Source organism: Eubalaena glacialis, chromosome 1 (genome assembly GCF_028564815.1).
Source record: "Eubalaena glacialis isolate mEubGla1 chromosome 1, mEubGla1.1.hap2.+ XY, whole genome shotgun sequence".
NCBI lineage: Eukaryota > Metazoa > Chordata > Mammalia > Artiodactyla > Balaenidae > Eubalaena > Eubalaena glacialis.
In genome coordinates this window covers 195,698,077-195,725,450 of record NC_083716.1, presented here as the reverse complement: position 1 = coordinate 195,725,450, position 27,374 = coordinate 195,698,077, and the positions used below count along the sequence as shown (strand labels likewise).

Genomic DNA, 27,374 nt, shown 5'->3' with positions numbered 1-27,374 from the left:
GCTGTATCAGTACTTCATTCTTTTTTTAAAAAACGGTTTTATTTAGCTACACAATGCTAAAGACTTTACAGACTGTCTCAGGTGTATCTTACAGTAATGATACAATTTAATTTACACGAAAGGATAAAACATAAAATATATGAATTTAGTTTTGAGTTTATAGTAAGGGAAGAGGCTAGCATAATTAATATTATATGATCTAAAGAAAAAATAGGAGCTAACAAATTCTGTAACTGAGTGTTAATTTGCATGAGATGATAGATTCTCCAGATGAGGGACTTTAATGCTGTTCAACTCAGAAATTTAGTGTCTGTCACATAACGAATATTATTTACATGTTTTAAAATGAGATGGATGTAGAAAGCCACCAGCTATATACTCCACTAATGATGATTCTAACTCAGCTCAGGCCACAGGCATTTCCAATATTCTCTCCCTTAGTTATGCTTCTAGATGGAGGATAGAAATAGGTGACTGAGGTTCTTTCCAATTTCTATAAACAGATACTGATAAAATGATTCCTACCAAAAAGTTACAAATAATACTGACAGCAGCAAGGCTCTTTGAAAGAAGATCATTTTGAATGACATTGGTTCCTAGTTCTGTTTATCTTTTTCAAGTGAATTTTGAGCCACTGCTTTTTTAACACTTCTGAACAATTTCAGCTTAGATATAATTTTTATGCAATGCCGCTGAATTCTGACCATTAAACACAATGTGTTTAGGTAGGAATCATATTAAGTCATTAGTGTGCTTCATTTCATCAGCATCTGGGATAGTCACTGATCAGCTGGTTTAACTGCTTTCATATGTAAAAATGTGCAGAGTTCCTTTTATTTTCTTCATCATCCATACTAGAAATTTTAAAGGCAAAAAAGCTATGCTCAAGTGATTTCAGGTTAGAACATGTGATTTCAAGTGATTTCAGAGTTTGGGCACTCAAACTTTAATCAAAGGCTCAATCTCCACATATTTATGTGAAAAATTCCAAAGTGATACTTATCAAATAAAGAAATCTTAATGTCCTATTAACAGCTATATAACCTACACTTCTGTATGTCACATAACATTTCATCCTTTTTGCACTGGGAGCTGCACTGCAAACATAAATCTATTTATATAAATACAGCCTTCCTGAAAGACTCCAAAAGCACTGGTCCACTCAACATGCCTGTACACATCGAAGTACTGAGGTCCCATCACAGAGAAAAGAGTAATGGGTTACGTAGACATACAAGGAAAAAAATGGTCAGAATCCTTGCCCTCTAGTAAATTAAAAGCTGGCTGAATTAGTATGCAGTATTGGTATCAATAGGATAATTAAGGACATGGAAATATCTGGTTGATAATGAGCAATAATTTCTTTTTTAAAATCTTTTCTTCAGCTTCGAGGTATAATTGACAAAAACTGTATATATTTAAGATGTACAATCTTATTGTTTCATATAACATTGCATATTGTGCAGTGATCACCACAATCAAGCTAATAAGCATTCATTACCTCACATAGTTACTATTTTTTGTTTTGTTTTACTTTCATCCCACCAACTCCCCTCTGGTAAACACCTGTTGGTTCTCCATGAGTCTTTTGGTTTGTTGTTTGTTCATTTGTTTTGTTTTTTAGACTCTACATATAAATGAAATCATACAGTATTTCTTTTTCTCTGACTTATTTCACTCAGCATAATACCCTCTAGGTCCATCCATGTTGTGGCAAATGGCAAGATTTCACTCTTTTCTTATGGTTCAGTAGTATTCCATTGTATATATGTACCACATCTTCTTTATCCATTCATCTGTCAATGGACATTTAGGCTGCTTCCATATCTTGCTATTGTAAACAGTGCTGCAATGAACATAGGGGTGCATATATTTTGTCAAATTAGTATTTTTGTTTTCTCTGGAAAAATACCCAGAAGTGGAATAGCTGAATCGTGTGGTAGTTCTATTTCTAATTTTGTGAGGAACCTCCATGCTGTTTTCCTTAGCGGCTACACCAATTTACATTCCCACCTACAGTGCAGGAGGGTTCCCTTTTCTCCACACCCTCTCCAACACCTGTTATTTGTTGCTTTTTTATAATATCTATTCTGACAGATGTGAGGTGATATCTCACTGTGGTTTTTGTTTGCATTTCCCTGATGATTAGTGATTTTGAGCATCTTTTCAGGTGTCTGTTGGCCATCTATATGTCTTCTTCGGAAAAATGTCTACTCAGGTCCTCTGCCTTTTTTTTTTTTTTTTTAACATCTTTATTGGAGTATAGTTGCTTTACAATGTTGTATTAGTTTCTGCTGTATAACAAAGTGAATCAGCTATATGTATACATATATCCCCAAATCCCCTCCCTCTTGCGTCTCCCTCCCACCCTCCCTATCCCACCCCTCTAGGTGGTCACAAAGCACCGAGCAGATCTCCCTGTGCTATCCTCTGCCCAGTTTTAAATCAGGTTATTTGTTTATGATGTTGAGTTGTTGAGTTCTTTGTACTTTTTGGATATTAACCCTTTATCAGATATATTGTTGACAAACATCTTTGTTCATTCAATAGGCAGCCTTTTCATTTTGTTGACAGTTTCTATCATCGTGCAAAAGCTTTTTAGTGTAGTCCCATTAGTTTATCTTTGCTTTTGTTTCCCTGCCTGAGGAGAGAGATCCAAAAAAATATTGCTAAGACCAATGAGTGTACTGTTTATGTTTTCTTCTAGGAGTTTTACAGTTTCAGGTCTTACATGTAAGTCTTTCATCCATTTTGAATTTATTTCTGTAAATTGTGTGAAAAAGTAGTTCAGTTTGGTTCTTTTGCATGTAGCTATCCAGTTTTCCCAACATCACATGTTGAAGAGGCTGTCTTTTTCCCATTGTATATTCTTGCCTCCTTTATCGTAGATTAATTGACCACATATACGTGAGGGTTCACTTCTGGGCTCTCTATTCTCTTCCATTGATCTTTGTGCCTGGTTTTGTGCCAATATCATTATGTATTTTTTTATATAACTTTATTTTATTTTTTATTTATTTTTGGCTGCATTGGGTCTTCATTGCTGCATGTGGGCTTTCTCTAGTTGCGGTAAGTGGGGCTACTCTTTGTTGCAGCACGCGGGTTTTTCATTGCGGTGGATTCTCTTGTTGCAGAGCACGGGCTCTAGGCGTGCGGGCTTCAGTAGTTGTGGCACGTGGGCTCAGTAGCTGTGGCTCGCAGGCTCTAGAGCGCAGGCTCAGTAGTTGTGGCGCACGGGCTTAGTTGCTCCGCAGCATGTGGGATCTTCCTGGACCAAGGCTCGAACCTGTGTCCCCTGCATTGGCAGGCTGATTCTTAGCCACTGCACCACCAGCGAAGTCCCTATCATATTGTTTTGATTGCTGTAGCTTTGTAGTATAGCTTGAAATCAGGGAGCATGATAATTCCAGCTTTGTGCCAATATCATATTGTTTTGATTACTGTAGCTTTGTAAGATAGCTTGAAATTGGGGAGCATGATAACTCCAGCTTTGTTCTTTCTTAAGATTGTTTTCGTCATTTTGGGTCTTCTGTGTTTCCATACATATTTTAGAATTATTTCTTCTAGTTCTGTGAAAAAGCCATTGGTATTTTGATGGGAATGCACTGAATTCATAAACTGCCTTGGGAAGTATGGTCATTTTAACAATATTAATTCTTCCAATCCATGAGCATGTTTTATCTTTCCATTTGTTTGTGTCATTTTCAACTTCTTTCATCAATATCTTATATTCTGAGTACAGGTCTTTTACCTCCTTGGTTAGATTTATTTCTGGGCATTTTATTCTTTTTGATGCAATTGTAAATGGGGTTGTTATCTTAATTTCTCTTTCTGATAGTTCATTGTTAATGTATAGAAATGCAACCGATTTATGTATATTAATTTTGTATCCTGCAATTTTACCAAATTCATTTATTAGTTTTAATAGTTTTCTGGGGGCATCCTTAGGATTTTCTATACATAGTATCATATCATATGCAAAGAGTGAAAGTTTTACTTCTTCCTTTCCAATGTGGATTCCTTTTACTTCTTTTTCTTATCTAACTGCTGGGGCTAGGACTTCTAATACTATGTTGAATAAAAGTGGTGAGAGTGGGCAACCTTGTCCTGTTCTTGATCTCAGAGGGAAAGCTTTCAGTTTTTCACCTTTGAGTATGATGTGAGCTGTGGGAATGTCATATATGGCCTTTATTAAGGTGAGGTACATTCCCTCTATACCTACTTTGTTGACAGTTTTTATCATAAACAGATGTTGAATTTTGTGAAAAGCTTTTCCTGCACCTGAGATGATCCTATGACTTTTATTCTTCAATCTGTTAATGTGGTATATCACACTGATTGATGTGTGGATACTGAATCATTCTTGCATCCCTGAAATAACTGCATCTGATCATGGTGTATGATCCTTTTAATGTATTACTGAATTTGGCTTGCTAATCTTTTGTTGAGGATTTTTGCATCTGCGTTCATCAGTGATATTGACTTTTAATTTTCTTTTTTTCCAGTGCCTTTGTCTGGTTTTGGTATCAGGGTGATGCTGGTCTTGTAGAATGAGTTCACAAGCATTCCTTCTGCAACAGTCTGAGAAGGACAGGTGTTAATTCTTTTTTTTTTTTTTTTTTTTTAATCTAGATACAGGTATTTTATTTACAAATATTTAGATTAATAGCATTTTGTTACATCAAATGAAGAGTACAGCAGTCTGAATAACTCCTGTCACAAAAACAATTAAGACCCACTGTAACTAACTTTGGGAAATCAGGGTATTGCACCTAAACAAGCCGCAGTCTTTAGTTTGTGATTGCTACCTTATATCCCAATGGGTGGTTTATTTGTTTTGTTTTTGTAAATATATACACACACCAGCAGGTCATGGTCCCTGGGCAAGTCCCTTGTGATGCAACAGTGTAAGCAAAATGGATCACTGTTAAGCCTTTAACAGAATACACTGATCTACTCCAGGTATCTTGTTTTTTAAAAAGTTAAACAAAGACAGAAAGGTGAGTCCACAAATTAACCAAATCCTATTTTCTGCACATTCCAGTTTTGGCTTTTATTTAACACTGACTATACAATACTCTGGTACTACCACATGTTTACAACCCAGAAAGCTGTCTTTTTTACATTAGTGTCTGTAAATAGGGATTTAAAATGTGTATTTTAAACACAACAGTTGAGCTGAGAGTGCGTTGTATATAATATACTGAGGTTTACCTATCCTACTTCAAATAACTTCTCAATTCCCACCCTGAACCATAAACTCAATTAGAAATCAATCAACAGAAGAACTTGGTAAAACATAAGTTTGTTTTCTAAAGAAATAAAAGATTGTTTCCCTTGCAATACAGTATTCTGTCAGTGGCCAAACCACCTAGTGCAAAGTAATAACTTACTTTGTATCAGCACAAATATTGGAACACCGTTAGAAACACTTTCCCCTTTACAAAACAATTTATGCCAACATGACATAAAATAGCCCCTCATACTAAGAACACAAGGGATATCTTAGATTATTTCACTGTAGTGTTAAAAATGCACAACTTAAAATCCCTTAACAGCAGACCTGCAGTTCTGGCTGTCTGGTTCAGAATCTCACCATTCCAAGAAGATACAGGTATAAAAGCTTAAAATGTGCAATAATAAACCCAGCCTTTTTTCTTTTTCTATACAGTAAGGCAAGAAATGCAGTCTGTAATGCAAAACGTTTACAAAAAGAGAAAAGCAGGTTAGCACATTATTGATTGCACAAGAACAGTTAAGAAAATCAGCAGGTAAGCCACAGTGCAAAGATGGAACAGAATCTACTAGTGTTAATCCTCTCACGCCAGGAGCTCCTTCCAGCATAATGTCCCCAAACACTGCCAGCACCAAAAGGTGGAGCCAGTATATCCTGTTAACTGCAGTTGTGTCTATTTCCTTATGTGAAATGGAAGGGAGTAACATAGTCACATATAGGTCATACTGTACAAACTGGTATTTTATACTGTTCCAAAGCCAGTAATCAATTTATTTTCTTCATTAAAATAATATACACAGAATGTATTGTTAGTTCGGTTCCTTCAAATTTTATACATATTTACTTTCTGCTAAAGAGAAAAAGATAAAATGGTGTTAAAAAAAAAAAAAAAGGATAAAGCTATTAATTAAGCACAAGAGAAAAGATAAATGGATATTTTCCCTGTGCAAGGCTAAGACAGAAGCAAACCGCCTCAAGAAAAATGCCACCCACACAACAGGGAATTTATCCAACAAAAAGGCTTTAAAGGACCCCTTCTCTATTATCAGAAGTCATTTCACAGCAATAAACTTATGGCTTATAACAGACATACCTGAACAGTTAAAAATGGGAAGAAAGGCTTAAGATATCATCAAATTAAACCATACAATGAGACAAAGCCTTTCCAAAAAGAGGGAGGGGTAAAACTCAAGTCCAGCATCAGTGCTCAGTTTAAATCATGTACTGGTGACATACCTATCATGAGGACAATCAAGGGGGAAAAAAAGTCTAGATTTACCATGCAGAAGAGATTTATTACTCTACTTGCCTTTGATAACCTGATTACATCTAGGTGTTTAGCAGTTTAGTATTGTGTTAAACTGTTTTTACAACAGAGTTGTTTTCTCTTTTTTCTTTTTTAATTAAACCCAGTAGGATGTACAGAAGACAATGAGGCAGTAAGTAAAAAGTACTGCTTCCAACAGACAGAGGTGAAAGGTCAAATGAGAGCCACGGCAAAGAGGTCACTAGCAGCCACAGCCTTCTCTCTGGGGTTGGGGTTCACAGGTTAGCCGGCCTCCCTGTGGGGCTGAAGGTTTGTGTTGTACACCAGACTCAGCAGCATTCAGATCCAAGCTTCCATCCTGAATGTTCTGATAGGTTTTCTTGGCAGCCTCAAGGAAAGCATCTTCTACGTTCTCTCCCGTTTTTGCACTTGCTTCAAGGAACAATAAGCCATTTTCTTCAGCAAACTGTTTGGCTTCTTCATATGTAACATCTCTCTGTGCCTCCAAATCTGCTTTATTTCCTATGAGAATTATTACAGTATTTGGACTGGTGAGATTCCTTGCATCTGTCAACCAGCTGCTTAAGTGATTATATGTACTTCTTCTAGTGATATCATACACCATAAGTGCTCCCGCAGCTCCTCTGTAGTAGCTTCGTGTGACAGCCCTAAACCTCTCCTGTCCTGCTGTATCCCAAATCTGCAGTTTGATTTTTTGGCCACTAACTTCAATTATACCAAATTCAACGCCAATTGCATGAGGACAGTCAGCCATAAACTTTTTTTCTGTAAACTGATGAAGCAAGCAAGATTTTCCTACTCCCATGTCCCCGATAATAATATATTTAAAGATGTAAGAGTAGTTGTATGGTGCAGTTGCCATTGTGGCACTGGGGGGTTGCTGGTGGCTGGGCAGCTTTCTGGGAGTGAGGGGGGGCGTCAGGACGAGGAAGAGGAGGGCGGGCGCACCAGGAGAGGGGCGGGGGCGGTCGGCCGAGGCGCCGGCAAGCAGCGGGCAGGCCGAGAAGCTGCAGACGCGTTGGCGGCAGTGGTGGTGGCAGCGGCGACGCTCCTGCGGCTCCCTCAGGGTCTTGCTCGGGCACCGGTGTTAATTCTTTAAATGTTTGTTAAAATGCACCTGTGAAGCTGGCTCGTCCTGGACTTTTGTCAGGAACTCATTCCTTTTTTAATGGCTAAATAATATTCCCCTATATGGATATACATTTGAAGTATCATTGCCTCTTATGATGGACGTGTGGGTTATTTCCACTTTTTGCCTATTACGAACGATGCTGCTATAAACATTCATGTGCGTCTCTTTGTGTGAAATATATTTTTATTTTTCTTGTGCATATACCTAGGAGTGAAATAGCTAGGTAAAGTGGTAACTCTGTTTATTTTCTCTGTTTATTTTTGCCAGACTGTAATCTTTCCATTTCCTCTGCACGTGTTTGTGTTTGTATGTGTGTGAGTGTAAAAAGACAAAAAGGTGCTGGCTTCTGCTATCATGCTTGTTATTTTAAGCCAGCCAGTAGCTGGTGGTTTAAGGAAAAATACTCAAAATAAGAGAAGCAGGTTAAGGTTCTGAATAATCTACAACTGTATAGAAATTAAGTGTCATCTGCTTCATACTTTCTACATCACATTTTTTTTTAACATCTTTATTGGAGTATAATTGCTTTACAATGGTGTGTTAGTTTCTGCTTTATAACAAAGTGAATCAGTTATACATATACATACGTTCCCATATCTCTTCCCTCTTGCATCTCCCTCCCTCCCTCCCTCCCTATCCCACCCCTCTAGGTGATCACAAAGCACCGAGCTAATCTCCCTGTGCTATGTGGCTGCTTCCCACTAGCTATCTATTTTACGTTTGGTAGTGTATATATGTCCATGCCACTCTCTCACTTTGTCACAGCTTGCCCTTCCCCCTCCCCATATCCTCAAGTCCATTCTCTAGTAGGTCTGTGTCTTTATTGCCGTCTTACCACTAGGTTCTTCATGACCTTTTTATTTTTTCCCTTAGATTCCATATATATGTGTTAGCATACTGTATTTGTTTTTCTCTTTCTGACTTACTTCACTCTGTATGACAGACTCTAACTCCATCCACCTCACTACAAATAACTCAATTTCGTCTCTTTTTATGGCTGAGTAATATTCCATTGTATATAAGTGCCACGTCTTCTTTATCCATTCATCTGATGATGGACACTTAGGTTGCTTCCATGTCCTGGCTATTGTAAACAGAGCTGCAATGAACATTTTGATACATGACTCTTTCTGAATTATGGTTTTCTCAGGGTATATGCCCAGTAGTGGGATTGCTGGGTCATATGGTAGTTCTATTTTTAGTTTTTTAAGGAAACTCCATACTGTTCTCCATAGTGGCTGTATCAATTTACATTCCTACCAACAGTGCAAGAGGGTTCCCTTTTCTCCACACCCTCTCCAGCATTTATTGTTTCTAGATTTTTTGATGATGGCCATTCTGACCGGTGTGAGATGATATCTCATTGTAGTTTTGATTTGCATTTCTCTAATGATTAATGATGTTGAGCATTCTTTCATGTGTTTGTTGGCAATCTGTATATCTTCTTTGGAGAAATGTCTATTTAGGTCTTCTGCCCATTTTTGGATTGGGTTGTTTGTTTTTTTGTTATTGAGCTGCATGAGCTGCTTGTAAATCTTGGAGATTAATCCTTTGTCAGTTGCTTCATTTGCAAATATTTTCTCCCATTCTGAGGGCTGTCTTTTGGTCTTGTTTATGGTTTCCTTTGCTGTGCAAAAGCTTTGAAGTTTCATTAGGTCCCATTTATTTTTGTTTTTATTTCCATTTCTCTAGGAGATGGATCAAAAAGGATCTTGCTGTGATTTATGTCATAGAGTGTTCTGCCTATGTTTTCCTCTAAGAGTTTGATAGTGTCTGGCCTTACACTTAGGTCTTCAATCCATTTTGAGTTTATTTTTGTGTATGGTGTTAGGGAGTGTTCTAATTTCATGCTTTTACATGTACCTGTCCAGTTTTCCCAGCACCACTTATTGAAGAGGCTGTCTTTTCTCCACTGTATATGCTTGCCTCCTTTATCAAAGATAAGGTGACCATATGTGCGTGGGTTTATCTCTGGGCTTTCTATCCTGTTCCATTGATCTATATTTCTGTTTTTGTGCCAGTACCATACTGTCTTGATCACTGTAGCTTTGTAGTATAGTCTGAAGTCAGGGAGCCTGATTCCTCCAGCTCCATTTTTCATTCTCAAGATTGCTTTGGCTATTCGGGGTCTTTTGTGTTTCCATAAAAATTGTGAAATTTTTTGTTCTAGTTCTGTGAAAAATGCCAGTGGTAGTTTGATAGGGATTGCATTGAATCTGTAGATTGCTTTGGGTAGCAAAGTCATTTTCACAATGTTGATTCTTCCAATCCAAGAGCATGGTATATCTCTCCATCTATTTGTATCATCTTTAATTTCTTTCATCAGTGTCTTATAATTTTCTGCATACAGGTCTTTTGTCTCCTTAGGTAGGTTTATTCCTAGATATTTTATTCTTTTTGTTGCAATGGTAAATGGGAGTGTTTTCTTAATTTCATTTTCAGATTTTTCATCATTAGTGTATAGGAATGCAAGAGATTTCTGTGCATTAATTTTGTATCCTGCTACTTTACCAAATTCATTGATTAGCTCTAGTAGTTTTCTGGTAGCATCTTTAGGATTCTCTATGTATAGTATCATGTCATCTGCAAACAGTGACAGCTTTACCTCTTCTTTTACGATTTGGATTCCTTTTCTTTCTTTTTCTTCTCTGATTGCTGTGGCTAAAACTTCCAAAACTATGTTGAATAATAGTGGTGAGAGTGGGCAACCTTGTCTTGTTCCTGATCTTAGTGGAAATGCTTTCAGTTTTTCACCATTGAGGATGATGTTGGCTGTGGGTTTGTCATAGATGGCCTTTATTATGTTGAGGAAAGTTCCTTCTATGCCTACTTTCTGCAGGGATTTTATCATAAATGGGTGTTGAATTTTGTCGAAAGCTTTCTCTGCATTTATTGAGATGATCATATGGTTTTTCTCCTTCAATTTGTTAATATGGTGTATCATGTTGATTGATTTGCGTATATTGAAGAATCCTTGCATTCCTGGAATAAACCCCACTTGATCATGGTGTATGATCCTTTTACTGTGCTGTTGGATTCTGTTTGCTAGTATTTTGTTGAGGATTTTTGCATCTATGTTCATCAGTGATATTGTCCCGTAGTTTTCTTTCTTTGTGACATCTTTGTCTGATTTTGGTATCAGGGTGATGGTGGCCTCGTAGAATGAGTTTGGGAGTGTTCCTCCCTCTGCAATATTTTGGAAGAGTTTGAGAAGGATAGGTGTTAGCGCTTCTCTAAATGTTTGATAGAATTCGCCTGTGAAGCCATCTGGTCCTGGGCTTTTGTTTGTTGGAAGATTTTTAATCACAGTTTCAATTTCAGTGCTTGTGATTGGTCTGTTCATATTTTCTATTTCTTCCTGGTTCAGTCTCGGCAGGTTGTGCATTTCTAAGAATTTGTCCATTTCTTCTAGGTTGTCCATTATATTGGCATAGAGTTGCTTGTAGTAATCTCTCATGATCGTTTGTATTTCTGCAGTGTCGGTTGTTACTTCCCCTTTTTCATTTCTAATTCTATTGATTTGAGTCCACAAGTTATTTTTAACAAGGAGTAGTTGAGCAATACAAACTTATTCACAAAAAGTTTATCTCCTTAAAGCTAGCTAGCTAGCTCTCTGATTCATATATATGTATAAAATGTATTTAGAATGAGTAGTCATGAAAATATTTCAAGAAAACTAATGTTTTAAAATTCGCGCACTTAATACAGCTATAAAACCTGTGATCTTTCTAGTGGAAACGTCATCTTGTGTATTTTAGTTTGTATTAGAGTGATGCCTCAGATATGAATCTTAGCTGCTGATTAATGCAAAGATGCTATTGCACTGCATGACCTATTGAAAAGCTAGCATACAGAACTGCAGAAAGATCACTTGAGGAAATGGGCTCTAAACAAGCTGTGAAACATGAGAACCACTGAATGTGAATTTTTTTTTTTAATGTAAATACTACTAGCAGTTCTAGAGCATTATTTCACACTGGGCAATTACTGCATCAGATCAGGGGGCTGATTTAGAAGCATTTTCTAAGTAGTTATAGTTGGGCTAACAATAAACAATAAAGAGGTCTGCCAATAAATTAAATCTTCACTATTACTCAGGCAATTAAGATTCATTTTCAAAACAGGACCCACTATTACAGAGCTAAACAATTAAATGTAGTAATTAAAAATTAAGGTTATAGAAAGTACTGAATTTTTAAGTGCTACAGTTTTTACAGCAAGTAGTTTTTAGTTTGCTTTCCCCACCATTTCATCAATCCTGTATTATTTTCTAAAACAGAGATCTTTTCACTACCTGAAGTTGTTCATATATTTTGCCCTTAGGCTGAAAGCTTAACGTGTGCTAAAAATACACACACATACCCCCATATGTTTTCTATCTAGGTTGCACAAAGTTGGAGCATCTGGATGTGCCAAGTAAGAATCTGACTCTAGTCAGGATGATGACAGTGAGAAAACACCTCAATAAAAAATATATTATTACATGCATGCCATGTAATTGATTGAAGTTAGCCAAATATATCTTGCCACTCTTCCTACTTCATTGACATATACTATTTGAAGTTAGATGAGAATATTCAGTATTTAATTAGTAAACCTCAACTGTGAAGGCAACTTGTGATAATGGGAAAAAGGAGGTTACACATAGATAATAAACAATTAACTAAAAACTGTAATGCTAATAAGACTGCCTGAGCAAAGGTGACTCCTAGAATATGAAATCAAAGTATACATATTGGCGTAGAGTGCAACCAAACTTTTCATGCAAATTATTTGCAGACATGTACTAAGAACTTCATGTTTCAATTTCTTAAAAATCATAAGTTTTAACTACTTCCAAGGTCTTACAATATAATTGGATCTGTATCTATTGCTGTCTACTCCTGGACATGTATTTGTACTGAGTGGTTCAGAAAAGGGCAGAGGCACAAACACAATATAAGAAAAGGCAATCTCTTTCCCCACTGGCAGTATGATAACAACATTAGCTATAGAAGCTTATAGAAACTTTATTGCTTAATGTTTTGAGTTTAGTATATAATTATGGATTATTCCATCACAATACCAAATACTCTTGTTAAAAGAATATCACATTCTATTAACATAATAAGCATTAATATGATTTGATTCTTACTAAGCAGCCCTAGAGTTTAAAACCGGTAAAATTTATTTAGAAGAGTTTGATATATAAAGTCTCTTATGTGGGAATTCCTTGGTGGTCCAGTGGTTAGGACTCAGTGCTTTCACTGAGCGGGGTGGGGGTGGGGGGGGGCTGAGTTCAATCCCTGGCTGGGGAACTAAGATCCCGCAACCCACATGGCATGGCCAAATAGAAAAAAAAAAAAAAATTAAAAAAGACCCCTCCCTCCCCCCTTAAAAAAAAGAAATATAAAATCTTTTATGCTTACTTTACTCTGCTTAACTGTTTATTTTATTTTATATCCATGTTTTGGAATATAGTATGCATAATTATTTTTTCCTAAGGTTATGAAGAAATTAGTAACAGTAACTTTACCTATGGGAGGGGGGGCTTATAGGAGCTAGGCATATGAGATACAAAGATGAGATTAATTTTTTCACTCTACCTTTTCATACTTTTTGGGTTTTGAATCATGTAAAGAAGGTATGGTTCAGTCAAAAAAACTAAGCAAAAATTTGAAAACATAAGTTAACCTCTGCATAATTTTCAAAGGGAGATTGTAGATACTCTTTGTGGTCTTTAAAGCAAGAAAGATTATTTCCAATTGCTAATCAAATCTTATCTACATCAGAAATGTTTTCCTCACCATAATTCCAAAAGAAACATGTACCACAATGTTCACTGCAGCACTATTTACAATAGCCAGGACATGGAAGCAACCTAAATGTCCATCGACAGATGAATGGATATAGAAGATACGGCACATATATATAATGGTATAATACTCAGCCATAAAAAGGAACGAAATTGAGTTATTTGTAATGAGGTGGATGGATCTAGAGTCTGTCATACAGAGTAAAGTAAGTCAGAAAGAGAAAAACAAATACCGTATGCTAACGCACATACAAGGAATCTAAAACAACGGTACTGATGAACCTAGTGGCAGGGCAGGAATAAAGATGCAGACGTAGAGAACGGACTTGAGAACATGGGGGTGAAGGGGAAGCTGGGACGAAGTGCGAGAGTGGCACTGACATATATACACTACCAAATGTAAAATGGATGGCTAGTGGGAAGCTGCTGCATAGCACAGGGAGATCAGCTCAGTGCTGTGTGACGACCTAGAGGGGTGGAATAGGGAGGGTGGAAGGGAAGCTCAAGAGGGAGGAGATATGGGGATATATGTATACATATAGCTGATTCACTTTGCTGTATAGCAGAAACTAACACAACACTGTAAAGTAATTATATTCCAATAAAGATATATAAAAAAAAAAGAAATGTTTTTCTTGCCTATACCCTTTTCTACATGCTCTGTGCAACTGCTTGGACTACTGAACCAGCTTCTTCTGTTACACAACTACTAAACATAATTTGGTCCATTCTCCAACTGCCATGAGAATTATCATATTCTGTTAGTCTCCTACTAAATGTTCTTATGTTCCCATTCACCACTTGGCAAGAAGTCCATATTCCCATGTAAAGTCCACAAGATCCTTTAGAATCTAGACCCAAGCAACCTTTCCAGCCTCATCTATTTTCCTATGCCGGCTTTCTCTGACCTCTCATGACTCCTTGACCTTGCATGTGCTTTGAATGCTTTTGCCCACTAAGTCTTTCTCAAGAACCAGTTCTAAAGCCACCTCCTCTGAAAATCCTTTTTGAATTCAACCAGAGTTTAATAACTGCTTCCAGACTACTTATATTCTTAATACTGCTTATAGAAATCTTTCAGATCAGTCTTTCTGATCAGCTCTTTAATTGTGGATCTCTGAGGCAATCACTACATCCTCCCATATTTAACTTTACAGAAAAGGTTATTTGTAAATCAAGCTGCTACTGCTTTATACAATATTTGATTTCAGCTTTTCCTCTTTATTCAAACTGAAGAGATCACCTTTCTATTACATTTTGTTTTTCAAGAGACTTTTCTTCTCCAAACTGACTCTTACTTCTCCCTAACACATATTAAAGGAAGCTACCCCAACCATCTCTTCTACAATGCAACTCCATCCTCTACATGGTTCTCTAGTTGTTCTTTTTTTCAGATCAAGACCAATAATGGATAGAAAATCCAGACAGAAAATCAATAAGGAAACAAAGGACTTGAACAACAATACAGACCAAATAGACCTAACAGACATATATAAAACATTCCACCCAACAGCAGCAGAATACACATTCTTCCCAAGCTCACTTGGCTCTTTCTCCAGGATAAATCATATGTTAGGTCACGATACAAGTATTAACAAATTTAAAAAGATTGAAACATACCAAGTATTTTTTCTGACCACAATGCAACAGCTAAAAATCAATAGCAAAAGGAAAACTGGAAAATTCACAGTATGTGGAAATTAAACAACATACTCTTGAACAACCACTAGGTCAAAGAAGAAATAAAAAAGGAAATTATAAAATTCCTTGAGATAAAGGGAAATGAAAATACAACATACCAAAACTTATGGGTGCAGCAAAAGCAGTACTAAGAGGGAAGTTCACAGAAAAAACACCTACATTAAAAAAGAAAGATGTCAAACAACCTAACTATATACCTCAAAGACCTAGAAAAAGGACAACAAACTAAGCCCAAAGTTAGCAGAAGGAAAAAAATAAAGATTAAAGTAGAAAATAAATAAACAAAATAGAAAAAAAAGAACAGAAAAAGAAATCAACAAAAATAAGAGTTGGTTTTTTGAAAAGGGACAAAATTAACAAACTGTTATTAGCTAGACTAACAAAAATAGATCCAAATAAATAATATTAGAAGTTTAGAGATATTACAACTAATGCCACAGAAATAAAAATAATCATGAAAGACAACATGAACAATTACATGTCAATAAACTGGATAACCTACAAGAAGGGCTCAATTCCTAGAAACATACAACCTACGAAGATTAAGTTATGAAAGAAGAGAAAAGTCTGAAGACACTTATAACTAGTATGAAGTTTGAATCAGTAATCAAAAACCTTCCAACAAAGAAAATCCTAAGACCAGATGGCTTCATTGGTGAGTTCTACCAAACATTTAAAGGAGAATTAACACCAATTCTTCTCAAACTCTTCCTAAAAACTGAGAAAGAAGAGACACTTCCAAACTCATTTTATGAAGCCAGTATTTTCCTGATACCAAAGCCAGAGAAGAATACTATGAGAAAAGAAAACTACAGGCCAATATCCCTGATGAATACCAATGCAAATATTCTCAACAAAACACTAGAAATCAAACCAACAGCAAATTAAAAAGATCATACGCCATGGTCAAATGGGATTTATCTCTAGGATATAAGGATGGTTCAACATATCCATTTAAATTAATGTGATACACCACATTAACAACATAAAGGATAAAAATCACATGATCGTCTCAATAGATGCAGAAAAAATATTTGACAAAACTGAACAACCTTTCACAATTAAAAACTTACAGCAAACTAGGAATAAAAGGAAAGTAACTCAACATAATAAAAGCCATCTAGAAAAAGCCCATCATACTCAACAGTGAAAAACTGAAAGCTTTTCCTCTAAGATCAGTAACAAGGCAAGAATGCCCACACTTGCCACTTCTATTCATCATAGTTCTGAAAGTCCTAGCCAAGCATTTATGCAAGAAAAAGAAATAAAAGGGATCTAAATGAGAAAGGAAGAAGTGAAATTGTCCCTGTTTGCAGATGATAAGATCCTATTTCTAGAAAACCCTAAAGACTCCATAAAAAACCCATTAGAAGTAATAAATTCAATGAAGTTGCAGGATACAAAATTAATACAAAGATCAGTTGTATGTCTATACACTAACAATGAACTACCTGAAAAGGAAATTAGAAAAACAATCTTATTTACAATAGCATCAAAAAGAATAAAATACTTAGAAATAAATCTAAGGAGGTGAAAGACTTGTATGATGACACTGATGAAAAAAATTAAAGATGACACAAGTGGAAAGGCATCGTGTGTTCATGGATTAGAAGACTTAACATTGTTAAAACTTCTATACTACTCAAAAGTGATCTACAGATTCAATGCAATCCCTATTAAAAACAAAAAACAAAAACCCAATCGCATTCTTTACGGAAATAGAAAAACACAATTCTAAAACTCATATGGAACTATAATAAGCATGAAGAGCCAAATAAATCCTGATAAAGAAGAGCAAAGTTAGAGGCATGACAGTTGCTGAGGTTGAAATATATTACAATATATTGTAGTATTCGATTACTACAATAATCAAAACAATATGGCACTGGCATACAGACAGACATAAATACCAACAGAAAAGAATAGAGAGCCTAGAAAAAGATCCATGCATATATGGTCAACTGATGTCCGATAAGGGTGCCAAAACTACACAATGAGGAAAGGATAGTCTCTTCAATAAATAGTGTTGGGAAAACCGGATATCAACATGCAAAAGAATGAAGTTGGACCCTTGTCTTACACCACACACAAAAATCAATTCAAAATAGATTAAAGACTTAAATATAACACCTGAAACTGTAAAACTAGAAGACAACATACAAGAAAAGCTTTATGACACTCGTCTTGGCAATGATTTCTTGGATAATACACCAAAAGCACAAGCAACAAAAACAAAAATAGTCAAGTGGGACTATGTCAAACTAAAAAGCTTCTGCACAGCAAAGGAAGCAATCAATGAAGTGAAAAGGCAACCTATGGAATGGGAGAAAATATTTACAAACCATATATTTGATGATTAATTTCCAGAACATATAAGACACTCCTACAACTCAAAAACCAAAAAACTAATAACCCAACAAAAAATGGGCTAAAGAGTTGAATAGACATTTCTCCAAAGAAGAAATACAAATGGTCAACAGGTATATAAAAAAATGCTCAGTATAAAATGCAAATCAAAAAGCACAATGAGATATCACCTCACACCTGTCAGGATGGCTACTAAAAGACAACAAGTGTTGGTAAGAATGTGGAGAAACTGGAACCCTTGTATACTGTTTGTGGGGATGCAAAATGGTACAGCTGCTAAGGAAAACAGCATGGATATATCCCAAAATATTAAAAATAGAACTATCAAATGATCCAGCAATCCTACATCTGAGTATTTTCCAAAATAATTGAAAGCAAACTCTCAAAGAGATACTAGCACTCCCATGCAGCACTATTTACAATGGCCAAGATGTGGAAACAACCTAAATGTCCACTGATGGATGAATGGATAAAGAAAATGTACTATATACATACAATGAAATATTATTCAGGCTTAAAAAAGAAGGAAATTCTACAACATGTGACAACATGGATGATCATGAGGACCATTATGCCAAGTGAAATAAACTAGTTATAGAAAGACAAATACTGCATAATTCCACTTATATGAGGCATCTAAAATAGACAAATTCATAGAATCAAAGAGTCAAACGGTGGTTAACAGGGACTGGGGGGACGGGGAAATAGGAAGTTACTAATAAATAGGCATAAAGTTTCAGTTAGGGTTAGTAAGTTCTAGAGATCTGCTGTACACCATACCTCTAGTCAACAATACTATATGGTACACTTAAACTATTTGTTAAGCATGTAGATCTCATGTTAAGTGTTCTTAACACAATAATATTTAGAAAAGAAAAAAGACGACCAAACCCACAGATTCTGAACTGCCAACACTCCTACAATCAGCTGGCTCTCTGGTACTTATCTGATGGCAATTCTCTTCCCATACACCCTATTCAGGCAAATATGCCAACAAGTACCTTATGGTTCTTTTTTTTTTTTATTTCTAATTTTGTCCTTTTATTAAAAAAACAAGCAACAAGTTTTAAGGCTAACAAATAATATCCAGCCTGGAGTTGATTAGCTTTTCTTTCTTAATTGATTAGTTAACAAAAACTTTCTACTGATGAGGTAACAATAACTTCACTTTAAAAGTTTGGTTTGATTCTATTAGGTTCTTTCTGGAGTGAAATCAAAATTATGCCAGAGTAATTCATGAAGGTACTACATATAAGAGGAGAAAGACAGATGCACCCATCCAGGAATAAAAAAGGCATGTATATAGTATTATCATTTTCCTAGGCATTAAGTTAAATAAATCAGGTATCCTCAAATCTTTTCTGTTCTTCATTTTCTATGTGCAGTCAATCAGTCTCATTGATTCTTCCTTATAATAGCAATCACACTGTTTTCTATGCCCAATCTGCTTATCCTATTCAGACCCATAGTGCCTGAACTTTTGTTACAACTTCCTAACTAATGTCACCACTTATAGCCTCCTATAATTTCTCCCAGCACACTACTACCAAACTAACTGTCTGAGGTAACACCCTGATCAAGTCACTTCCCTACTCCCAATTTTCTATTTAAAAAAAAAAAAATCAGCCTACCATTCAAGACCCTTTATAATCTAGCCTCAAATTGTCTTTCAGGATTTATCTTCCTGTATTCCTTTATATAAAATACCTACTCACCTAAATTGACTTATTCACTGCCTCTAAATGTGCTCTGTACTTTCCTACCTACATCTTTTATATTCACACTATTCCTCTACTTAGAATGATCTTGGTCCATTTATCCATATTAGCAAATTATACTGTAACAGAATAAGCCTATGACCCACCCACTTGTGGAGTTCTAGGTGAAATCACTTTTACAGGTTGTTCCTACTTCACTGAATCAGTAACACCCACCTGCCAAGTGGCTAAAGTCAGCCCTCCCCCTTCTGTGACTTTCTAGGAGCCCTCCAGAAAGAAAGGGAAATGTCTCGAGTATAAAAACTGATACTTGCTGTTTTCCCACCTCTCTTTTCCAGTTGCTATTTCTAATTCTAGTGACACCATCTACCACTGTATCTTTGGTGCTTTAATACCTATGTTCACAATCCAGTATGGGCTAGTGCCACCAATGTGATAAGAGTGCTCCTGTCCTCCATGCTCTCAATCCTTGATCACACTCATTATTTTAACACATATTTTTTGAGTACCTACATGAAGTACTACCATAGACACTAGGGACACATCGGTGAAAAAATAGTCAAAAATGCTTCCCCTCATGGAAATTATATTCCAGAGGAGGAGAGAGAGACAATAAATTAAGATAAGTACAATATACAGTGTATTCGATTTTGAAAAGTTTTAAGAAGAAGCAGCAGGAAAACATGTGTGGGGTGGGAGAAATGGTTATAATTTTACGGTGGCTAAAGAAAGCTTCATTGAGAAGTTTTAAGAACTAAAAGATGAGGATTGAGCCAGATATACAGAAGAATGTTCTAAGCAAAGGAACTACAAATACAAAGGTTCTGAATTGGAAGTATGACTAGTAGGTTCCAGGAAAAAACAAGGAGGCCAGTTAGCTGAAGCCAAGAAAAGAAAAAAATGAGATCAGACATAATAGTGGGTCAGATCATCTATAACAGGGGTCAGCAAACTATAGCCCAAGGACTGAATCCAACCCACTGCCTGCTTTTTAAAGTAAAGTTTTAATACCTACGGCTGCTTTCATGCTACAACAGCAGAGCTGAACAGTTGTAAGAGAGACTGTATGAGTTAGAAAACCCAAAATATTTACACTATGGCTCTTTACAAAAAAGGTTTACTAACCTTTATGTAGAACTCACAGGCCATTTATAAAGACTTTGAGATGGAAACTCACTGAAGAGGAGTTGCATGACCTGAACTACATTTTTACAGGTCACTCTAGCTGTTGGGCTGGGAATAGACTAAAGAGAGGAAGGTAGGAAGTGGGGAGATCCAATTAGAGTACTGTTACAAAAATCCAGGTGGCTTGGACGACAGTGGTAGTCAGACATGGTGAAAAGTAGTTAGATTTTAGATATATTTTGAAGGTAGACCAACAGAATTTACTCTTTTATCAGATTAAAGTGTGAGAGAATCAGTAGTTAAGGATAACCCTAAGGCTTCTGGTGTGCCAACAGGAGAAACAGAATTCTCATATACTGATGCGGAAGGATGTGGAAAGAGCAATTCTGAGAGACAAGGTAGGGAGCTTACTTTTGGTCATGTTAAATGTGAGGAGCTTATTACTAAACATCCAAAGAGAGATTTGGGGTGGTAGTTAGATCTATGAGTTTGGAGTTCAGAAGAGAGCTATAGAATGGAGATAAAAATTGAGGAGTCATCAGTGTATAAATGATATTTAAAGGCATAAGACTGAATAAGCACATCAAGAAAAGAATATATATGAGAACATATATGAGAATAAATTATATACACACACACACACACACACATATGAGGATAAATTCCAGAATTGAGCCACAGGACACTAAATGTTTACAAGTTAGGATATGAGGTGGAACTAGAAGACTGATAACAAATGGTAGAAAGATAGGAAAAAAACCAAGTATGTGTGTTGACCTAGAAGACAGGTGAAAACGTGTTTCAAGGATGCAGAGATCAACTGTGGCAAATGTTAAGTAAGGTAAGATCTGAGAAGTGACCACTGGATTTAGAAATTTGAAAGTCAATGGTGACCTTGGTAAGAGTTGTGGACTGGCAGAAAGAGAAAGTCTGACTAGAGTGGGTTCAAGAGAGAATGGGGGGAAAGTAATTGGAGACAATGAATACAGACAAGTATTTTAAGAAGTTTTGCCCAAGTGAAGGAATTGGCCTTGCCTAGAAACATGACACATACATCTATAGTAACAGAAGGGAAGGCTGAATGTATGGGCACAGTTGCAGACAGGGGGGTAGTTTGTAAAAGTTCTCTCTTGATTGCCTCAATTTTCTCAGTGAAATAGGAAGTAAGATCAGGTTATGTCCTAGTTCCCTGTGCTACTCTTGTGAAGACAGGGAAGAAGGACTTGACTGTCTGAGAAGAGAACACATGAAATAGCCCTTTGGGACTTCCACTCAATGTGTGGATCATGGGCCAGCAGCAACTGCACCACCTGGAGACTTGTTGGAAATGTAGAATCTCAGGCCTTCCCTGACCTTCTAAATCAGGATCTGCACTTTTAACAAGATCCCCAGGTGATTTGTATGCACATTAAAGTTTGTTTAAAGCACTGATATAGGCGACCAGGAGAGAAAATGGGCTAGAGAAACACAGTATGACTACCAGGCAGTACAAAGATTAGTGATCATGAATTTAAAGTGGTACTAGTAATTTTGATTTGCATTTCCCTAATAATTGGCAATGTTGAGCATCTTTTCATGTGCTTTTTTGGTCATCTGTATGTTTTCTTTGGAGAAATATCTGTTTAGATCTTCTGCCCATTTTTTGATTGGGTGGTTTGGGTTTTTTTTGATATTGAGCTGTATGAGCTTTCTGTATATTTTGGAGATTAATCCCTTGTTGGTCACATCATTTGTAAATATTTTCTCCCATTCTGTAGGTTGTCATTTTGTTTTGCTTATGGTTTCCTTTGTTGTGCAAAAGCTTTTAATTATGTCCCATTTGTGGTATATATATACAATGGAATATTACTTGGCCATAAAAAATAATAAAATAATGGCATTTGCAGCAACGTGGATGGATCTAGAGATTATCGTACCATTAAGTGAAGTAAGCCAGAGAAAGACAAATATCATGCAATATCATTTATATATGGAATCAAAAAAAAAAAAGATACAAATGACCTTATATACAGAACAGAAATAGACCCCACAGACATAGAAAACAAACTTTTGGTTACCAAAGGAGGAAGGGGGGGAAGAGGAATAAATTAGGAGTTTGGGATTAACATATATACACTACTATATATAAAAAAGATAACCAACAAGGACTTACTGTATACCACAGGGAACTAGACTCAATATTTTGTTTTTTTGTTTTAATTTATTTTATTGAAGTATAGTTGACTTACAATGCTGTGTTAATTTCTGCTGTACAACAAAGTGATTCAGTTATATATATTCTTTTCCATTATGGTTTACTACAGGATACTGAACACAGTTCCCTGTGCTATACAGTAAGACCTTGCTGTTTATCCATTCTATACATAATAATTTGCATCTGCTAATCCCAGACTTCCAATCCCTCCCTCCCCCACCCCCTCTCCCTAGGCAACTACAAGTTTGTTCTCTGTATCTGTGAGTTTGTTTCTGTTTCGTAGATAAGTTCATTTGTGTCATATTTTAGATTCTACATATAAGTTATATTATGCGGTATTTGCCTTACTCTTTCTGACTTACTTCACTTAGTATGATAATCTCTATGGCATTATTTCATTCTTTTTTATGGTTGTATACTCAAAATTTTGTAATGCTAAGTGAGCATTAAGAGGAATACAGATATAAGCAAGATGCAGCCCTTCCTTCCACAAGAGGCTGTTGGGACAGGGAGAGAGAATGCAAATCATTTCCAACAAAGCAAAAGTGACATAACAGGAATACGCAGAAAGTGCTATGGAAAAAGCTACATAATAACTAAGTCTTGCTGGCGGATAGGGGAAGACTTCAAAGACTTTTTTAACAGTGTGAGCAAACATCAAAATTAGAAATCAACTAAACTAAAATTTGACTTATGTATGTCCCTCATCTTTTCTATATAATATTTCACAGAAGTTAGGTGAAAAGTAAAAGAAGTTAATATAACAAAGAAGAAAAATGAGAACCATTAAAAAAAATTATCATTAATTTGCAAATAAAAACAAATAAACAAACAACCAATCATGATTGATGAGCCCCAAGCTAACCTTAAAGTATATCTGAAGGAACATCCACCTTCACTAATTAAAAAAGAAATAAAAACAAACCACCCAAACTTTCAAGGTTAGAACTGGAAGAATATATTCTTCAGAAGGAAGGGGCATTTGAACCATAGTCCTGGACTGGAATTTCTCTTTGATTATACTGCCTCCACAACACTGGCTGGGATGGGCTGGGGGAGGGGTGACCCTTTAATACTGGTCCAGTTATGGGCAAAGGACTTTTCCTTGATTCCTCACAGCACAGGTGAAACAAAACTGGGACATTCAAAAATACATGAGTAAAAGGCTAAAAGATGCAAAGTAGAATGAAATGAACAAAGGGAATACCATGAATGTAGGGGATACAGATTATAAACTACCACTTATTTATCTTTAGTTTATAATCTAATAAATGTGTCCCTTCTTTCTCATTCTTGGTCATCATTCTTCCAGACTTCAATAAATTGATCCCAATAAGCCTTAACATTCATGTCACATGGAGGTGGGATAGGTAGAAAGCCATTCCTTAAATTACTTCTCTCTCTCTTTTGTAAGAGACATATCAGACCTTCTTATGTCAATAATATCCAATTCAGCTTTTGCAATACCAGCAGGACTCTAATTATCAAGACAGGATTAAATTCAAAACAATTTTTAAAAATACAAATGATATTTTAAGCAAAGGAAAATCACGAAAATCAACAAGTATGAAGTATGAAAGTATCCCTTATCTGAAATCACATATTTACCATTATGTTCTAAACTAGTGGTCTATAAAATTATTCATGTACATATGAAAGAGCTAATACTACTAAGTGGGTTTCAGATATCACCACATTGAGAAACACTTCTAATTCTGGGAAACAGCTACTTTATAAATGAAAATATATGTAGCAGGACCTCACAGGGATTCAGTTACAAAACAAAAGTTGAAGACTGTAGTGCTCATCTAAGAAATGGCTCTAGCATTTCTCCAAACAAAATCTACTTTAAATAAAGTCACTGAATCCACTTGTAAATTATTTCTCTTTGGCTGTCTCATTATTCAATATGCTTTCAAGGAACATGGTGATGAAAGAAGAAAAATACCTCTTTCTAACATAACCATACTGGCAACAACATCAACATTATCAGTATTCAAAGAATGTCTTGGCAGGTTAAACCTTCATAAAAAGAAGGAACACTATCTAATCCAAGATGTCAAAATAGCAATAGTACTTCTATTATGTGCAATATGATTGTTTGTTTCTAATATAGAAAAAAATTTCAAAAAAAGAAGAGACAACAATATTGCCATGTTTAAATTTTAAGCTAAGGCAAAAAAATTCTTCAGAAAAGCACATAAAGAATGACAAACATAAGCATGTTTATAAGAGCAGAGCAGGACTCAATGTTCAAAGAGATTTATGATAATGTATCAATGCTATTTTAGGACGTTTAACAATATAACATTTGAGGCACAACAGCACTATTAATAAATAGAAGAGTGAAAAAATAATTTATACTAAAAGAAAAAAGCTTGAAAATATAATTGAGTCCATGATTTCCTTGTGTAATAATAGCTAATACTTAATTTTACTATAAGACTTTTGATAATCTTACATTACTTGCATGGTATAACACTCTCCAGGATTTGAACTGCACCTGAAATTACTGAAGGCCACCAAGAGACCTGTGTTTGCTCCGTAAAAGTTCAGATACGGTGTCTTCCAAAAATTATAAAATACAGTGTATTAAAAAATACTACTTTCCATTTTCAAAAGAAAATGCCTATACTGATGATCTTACACAGGTTGGGATAATAATATAAACTTATTCAAAGCTTAGAAGATATACATTTGACTTTAAATACACATCTCCATTACACAGGGCGATAATATTCTTCTGTTTTCTCTTAAAACTTTTCTCTTTGGTTGTAGTCACTTTTCTTTTATAAGAATGTAGCTCCTGTCTTCATGTTTTACCTTTTTCCATTTGTTTTCCCTTCCTGATCACTGTTTATTCTGCCCTTGATATTTTCTTAACTTGGTTAATTCAACTTTTAATGACTAAATGTCCTTTGGATCAAGAGGTCATCGGGTTATTTATATTAACAGGATGAGTCTCTATCTATCAACATCCTGAGGAATCCTAGCATGATAGAGCTGGAGGGGATCTCAAGGTATCATTTGGTTGAGCTCTATGCTAGCAGAAACAGGTGGCTGACTATTCTTAATGTTTTTCTTTATTTTTTTAAGATGACCAAAGATTTTGATCATAAATATTCCACCATAATTTGGTTTAATATGGAATCTTCTTAATAACAAGTAAAAAGATATGGAGTGGAAAGAAAACTGGATGAAAAAGGGTTCTGACCTCAGTAGTATTACTTACTGTAAAATAGAAAACAATTCCTTAGATCATTCTGAGCTTCAAGTTCCCCATACAAATAGATAAGGCTGTCTAACTCACAAGGTCATTGTAAGTGCTCTGAAACCTGGAAAAGAACTACACAAATGTAATGTAGTATTAAAATGGGAAGACAAAACAGTAGAGTGTGAAGAACCTATACTCTGTAGGCAGGTAAAGTTTTGAACCCCATCTCAACAATTTACCAGCTGTGCAACACTGAGCAGAGTATCACACCTCCCTGAGTTCAGAGGACAACTGCAAATTGATATAATGTCTACCTCATTTGACTGTTGGTGTGGATTATAGGAGTTTCATGCACCTAGTATAGGCCCTGGCATTGTGTACACCCTTAATAAATGTTAACTCTCTACTCCCCATCAGGTTTCCAAACTTCTGCTATGTGGTTCTACTCTCCTTACATTAAATATTTTGAAGTGCACATGTGGAATTTTATGAAAAACATAACAATCAGAAGATATGTAAACCTTTCTTTCCCCTAAGATTCATCAAGCAACAAGAGGAATTCCTTATCAGCCCTGCTTTGAAAAATGGAAAGAAATGAGGTAGAGTTTCCTTTAAAAACTTAACAAAAAACTCTTCCAAAGAAGAAACAGTTTAGAATAGAAGGTGGAAAATGTTACTAAATTGTGAACTCTTTAAAGGAAAAGAACAAGTCTTACTCATCTTCATATTTAGGAAGCAAACATTTCTTGGATGGAAAAGTCTCTTGGTAGAATCACCTATCTTAGAAATTAAGAAATAAAAAGTTCAATCAGATTTCATATAGATATGAAGTAACAAAGTAAAGATGCTCTTTAAACAATAAAGAAAAAGCGAAACAAATGACAAATTTTGAAAGACTCTACATATCTAACTGATTTAGATAAAATACATTGTCCCTTTATTATATCATATACCAAAAAAATCCTGTAGAAAGTACAATAATGCTTACCTTGTTATGTACAAAAACAATCCTTACATCAGGTTTAAGTATACCATAGTTTATGAGGAGATCTTGGACCTTTTTTATTTCCTCTTTACGTTTTTTAGCAGTTGAGTAAAATTGCTTTCTTACGGGTAGATTCTTAAACAATCGTAAAGCAGTTACAGTTGTACCTGTTGGCAGATAAGAGGAAAGCATATTTAGATGTGGAAGGAACTTCACAGATCTTCAAATCCACATACAATCAGTAATTAATCCCTTTTATCACTGAAGGCCAGTCCTCTTCAAACTGGGAACACAAAGAAGGCTCAACCTTGCAAGCTATTCTGATCCCTTGCTAGGCTCTCCTATTTGTAACAGGTCTGACCTGCTAAGTATGATCTCTTCTATGTGATCTAAACAAGAATAATCTTATTTCTACCACTGCAGAGAAACATGGGTTTACTAGAATGTACAGTATCTTAAGAAATCTGCTGCTATTCAAACTACCTGGTGATGATGCTTATTCTGCACTTTAAAATATATAGGTGGTATAAGGCTAACAGCATATGTGATAACCTTAATTATTCAATTAAAATTTCTTATCTGATGCTCAACATCGTTAATTATCAGAGAAATGTAAATCA

At 35.7% G+C, this 27,374-nt stretch overlaps 2 protein-coding genes across 7 annotated transcripts in view; both read right to left on the bottom strand.

The window, feature by feature from the left end:
- PMS1 (PMS1 homolog 1, mismatch repair system component) overlaps positions 1-27,374 on the bottom strand; it is a 107,749-nt gene that overhangs the window by 37,053 nt on the left and 43,322 nt on the right. For all 6 annotated transcript variants that reach the window (XM_061203272.1, XM_061203254.1, XM_061203289.1 and 3 more), the window contains one exon: positions 26,758-26,921. In XM_061203272.1, the coding sequence (XP_061059255.1) occupies positions 26,758-26,921 (164 nt within the window). The remainder of the gene's footprint in view (positions 1-26,757; positions 26,922-27,374) is intronic.
- On the bottom strand, positions 6,423-7,600 carry LOC133099523 (ras-related protein Rab-14-like). The gene has a single exon (XM_061203243.1). The coding sequence runs from the start codon at positions 7,384-7,386 to the stop codon at positions 6,745-6,747; it is 642 nt and encodes a 213-aa protein (XP_061059226.1). The 5' UTR covers positions 7,387-7,600; the 3' UTR covers positions 6,423-6,744.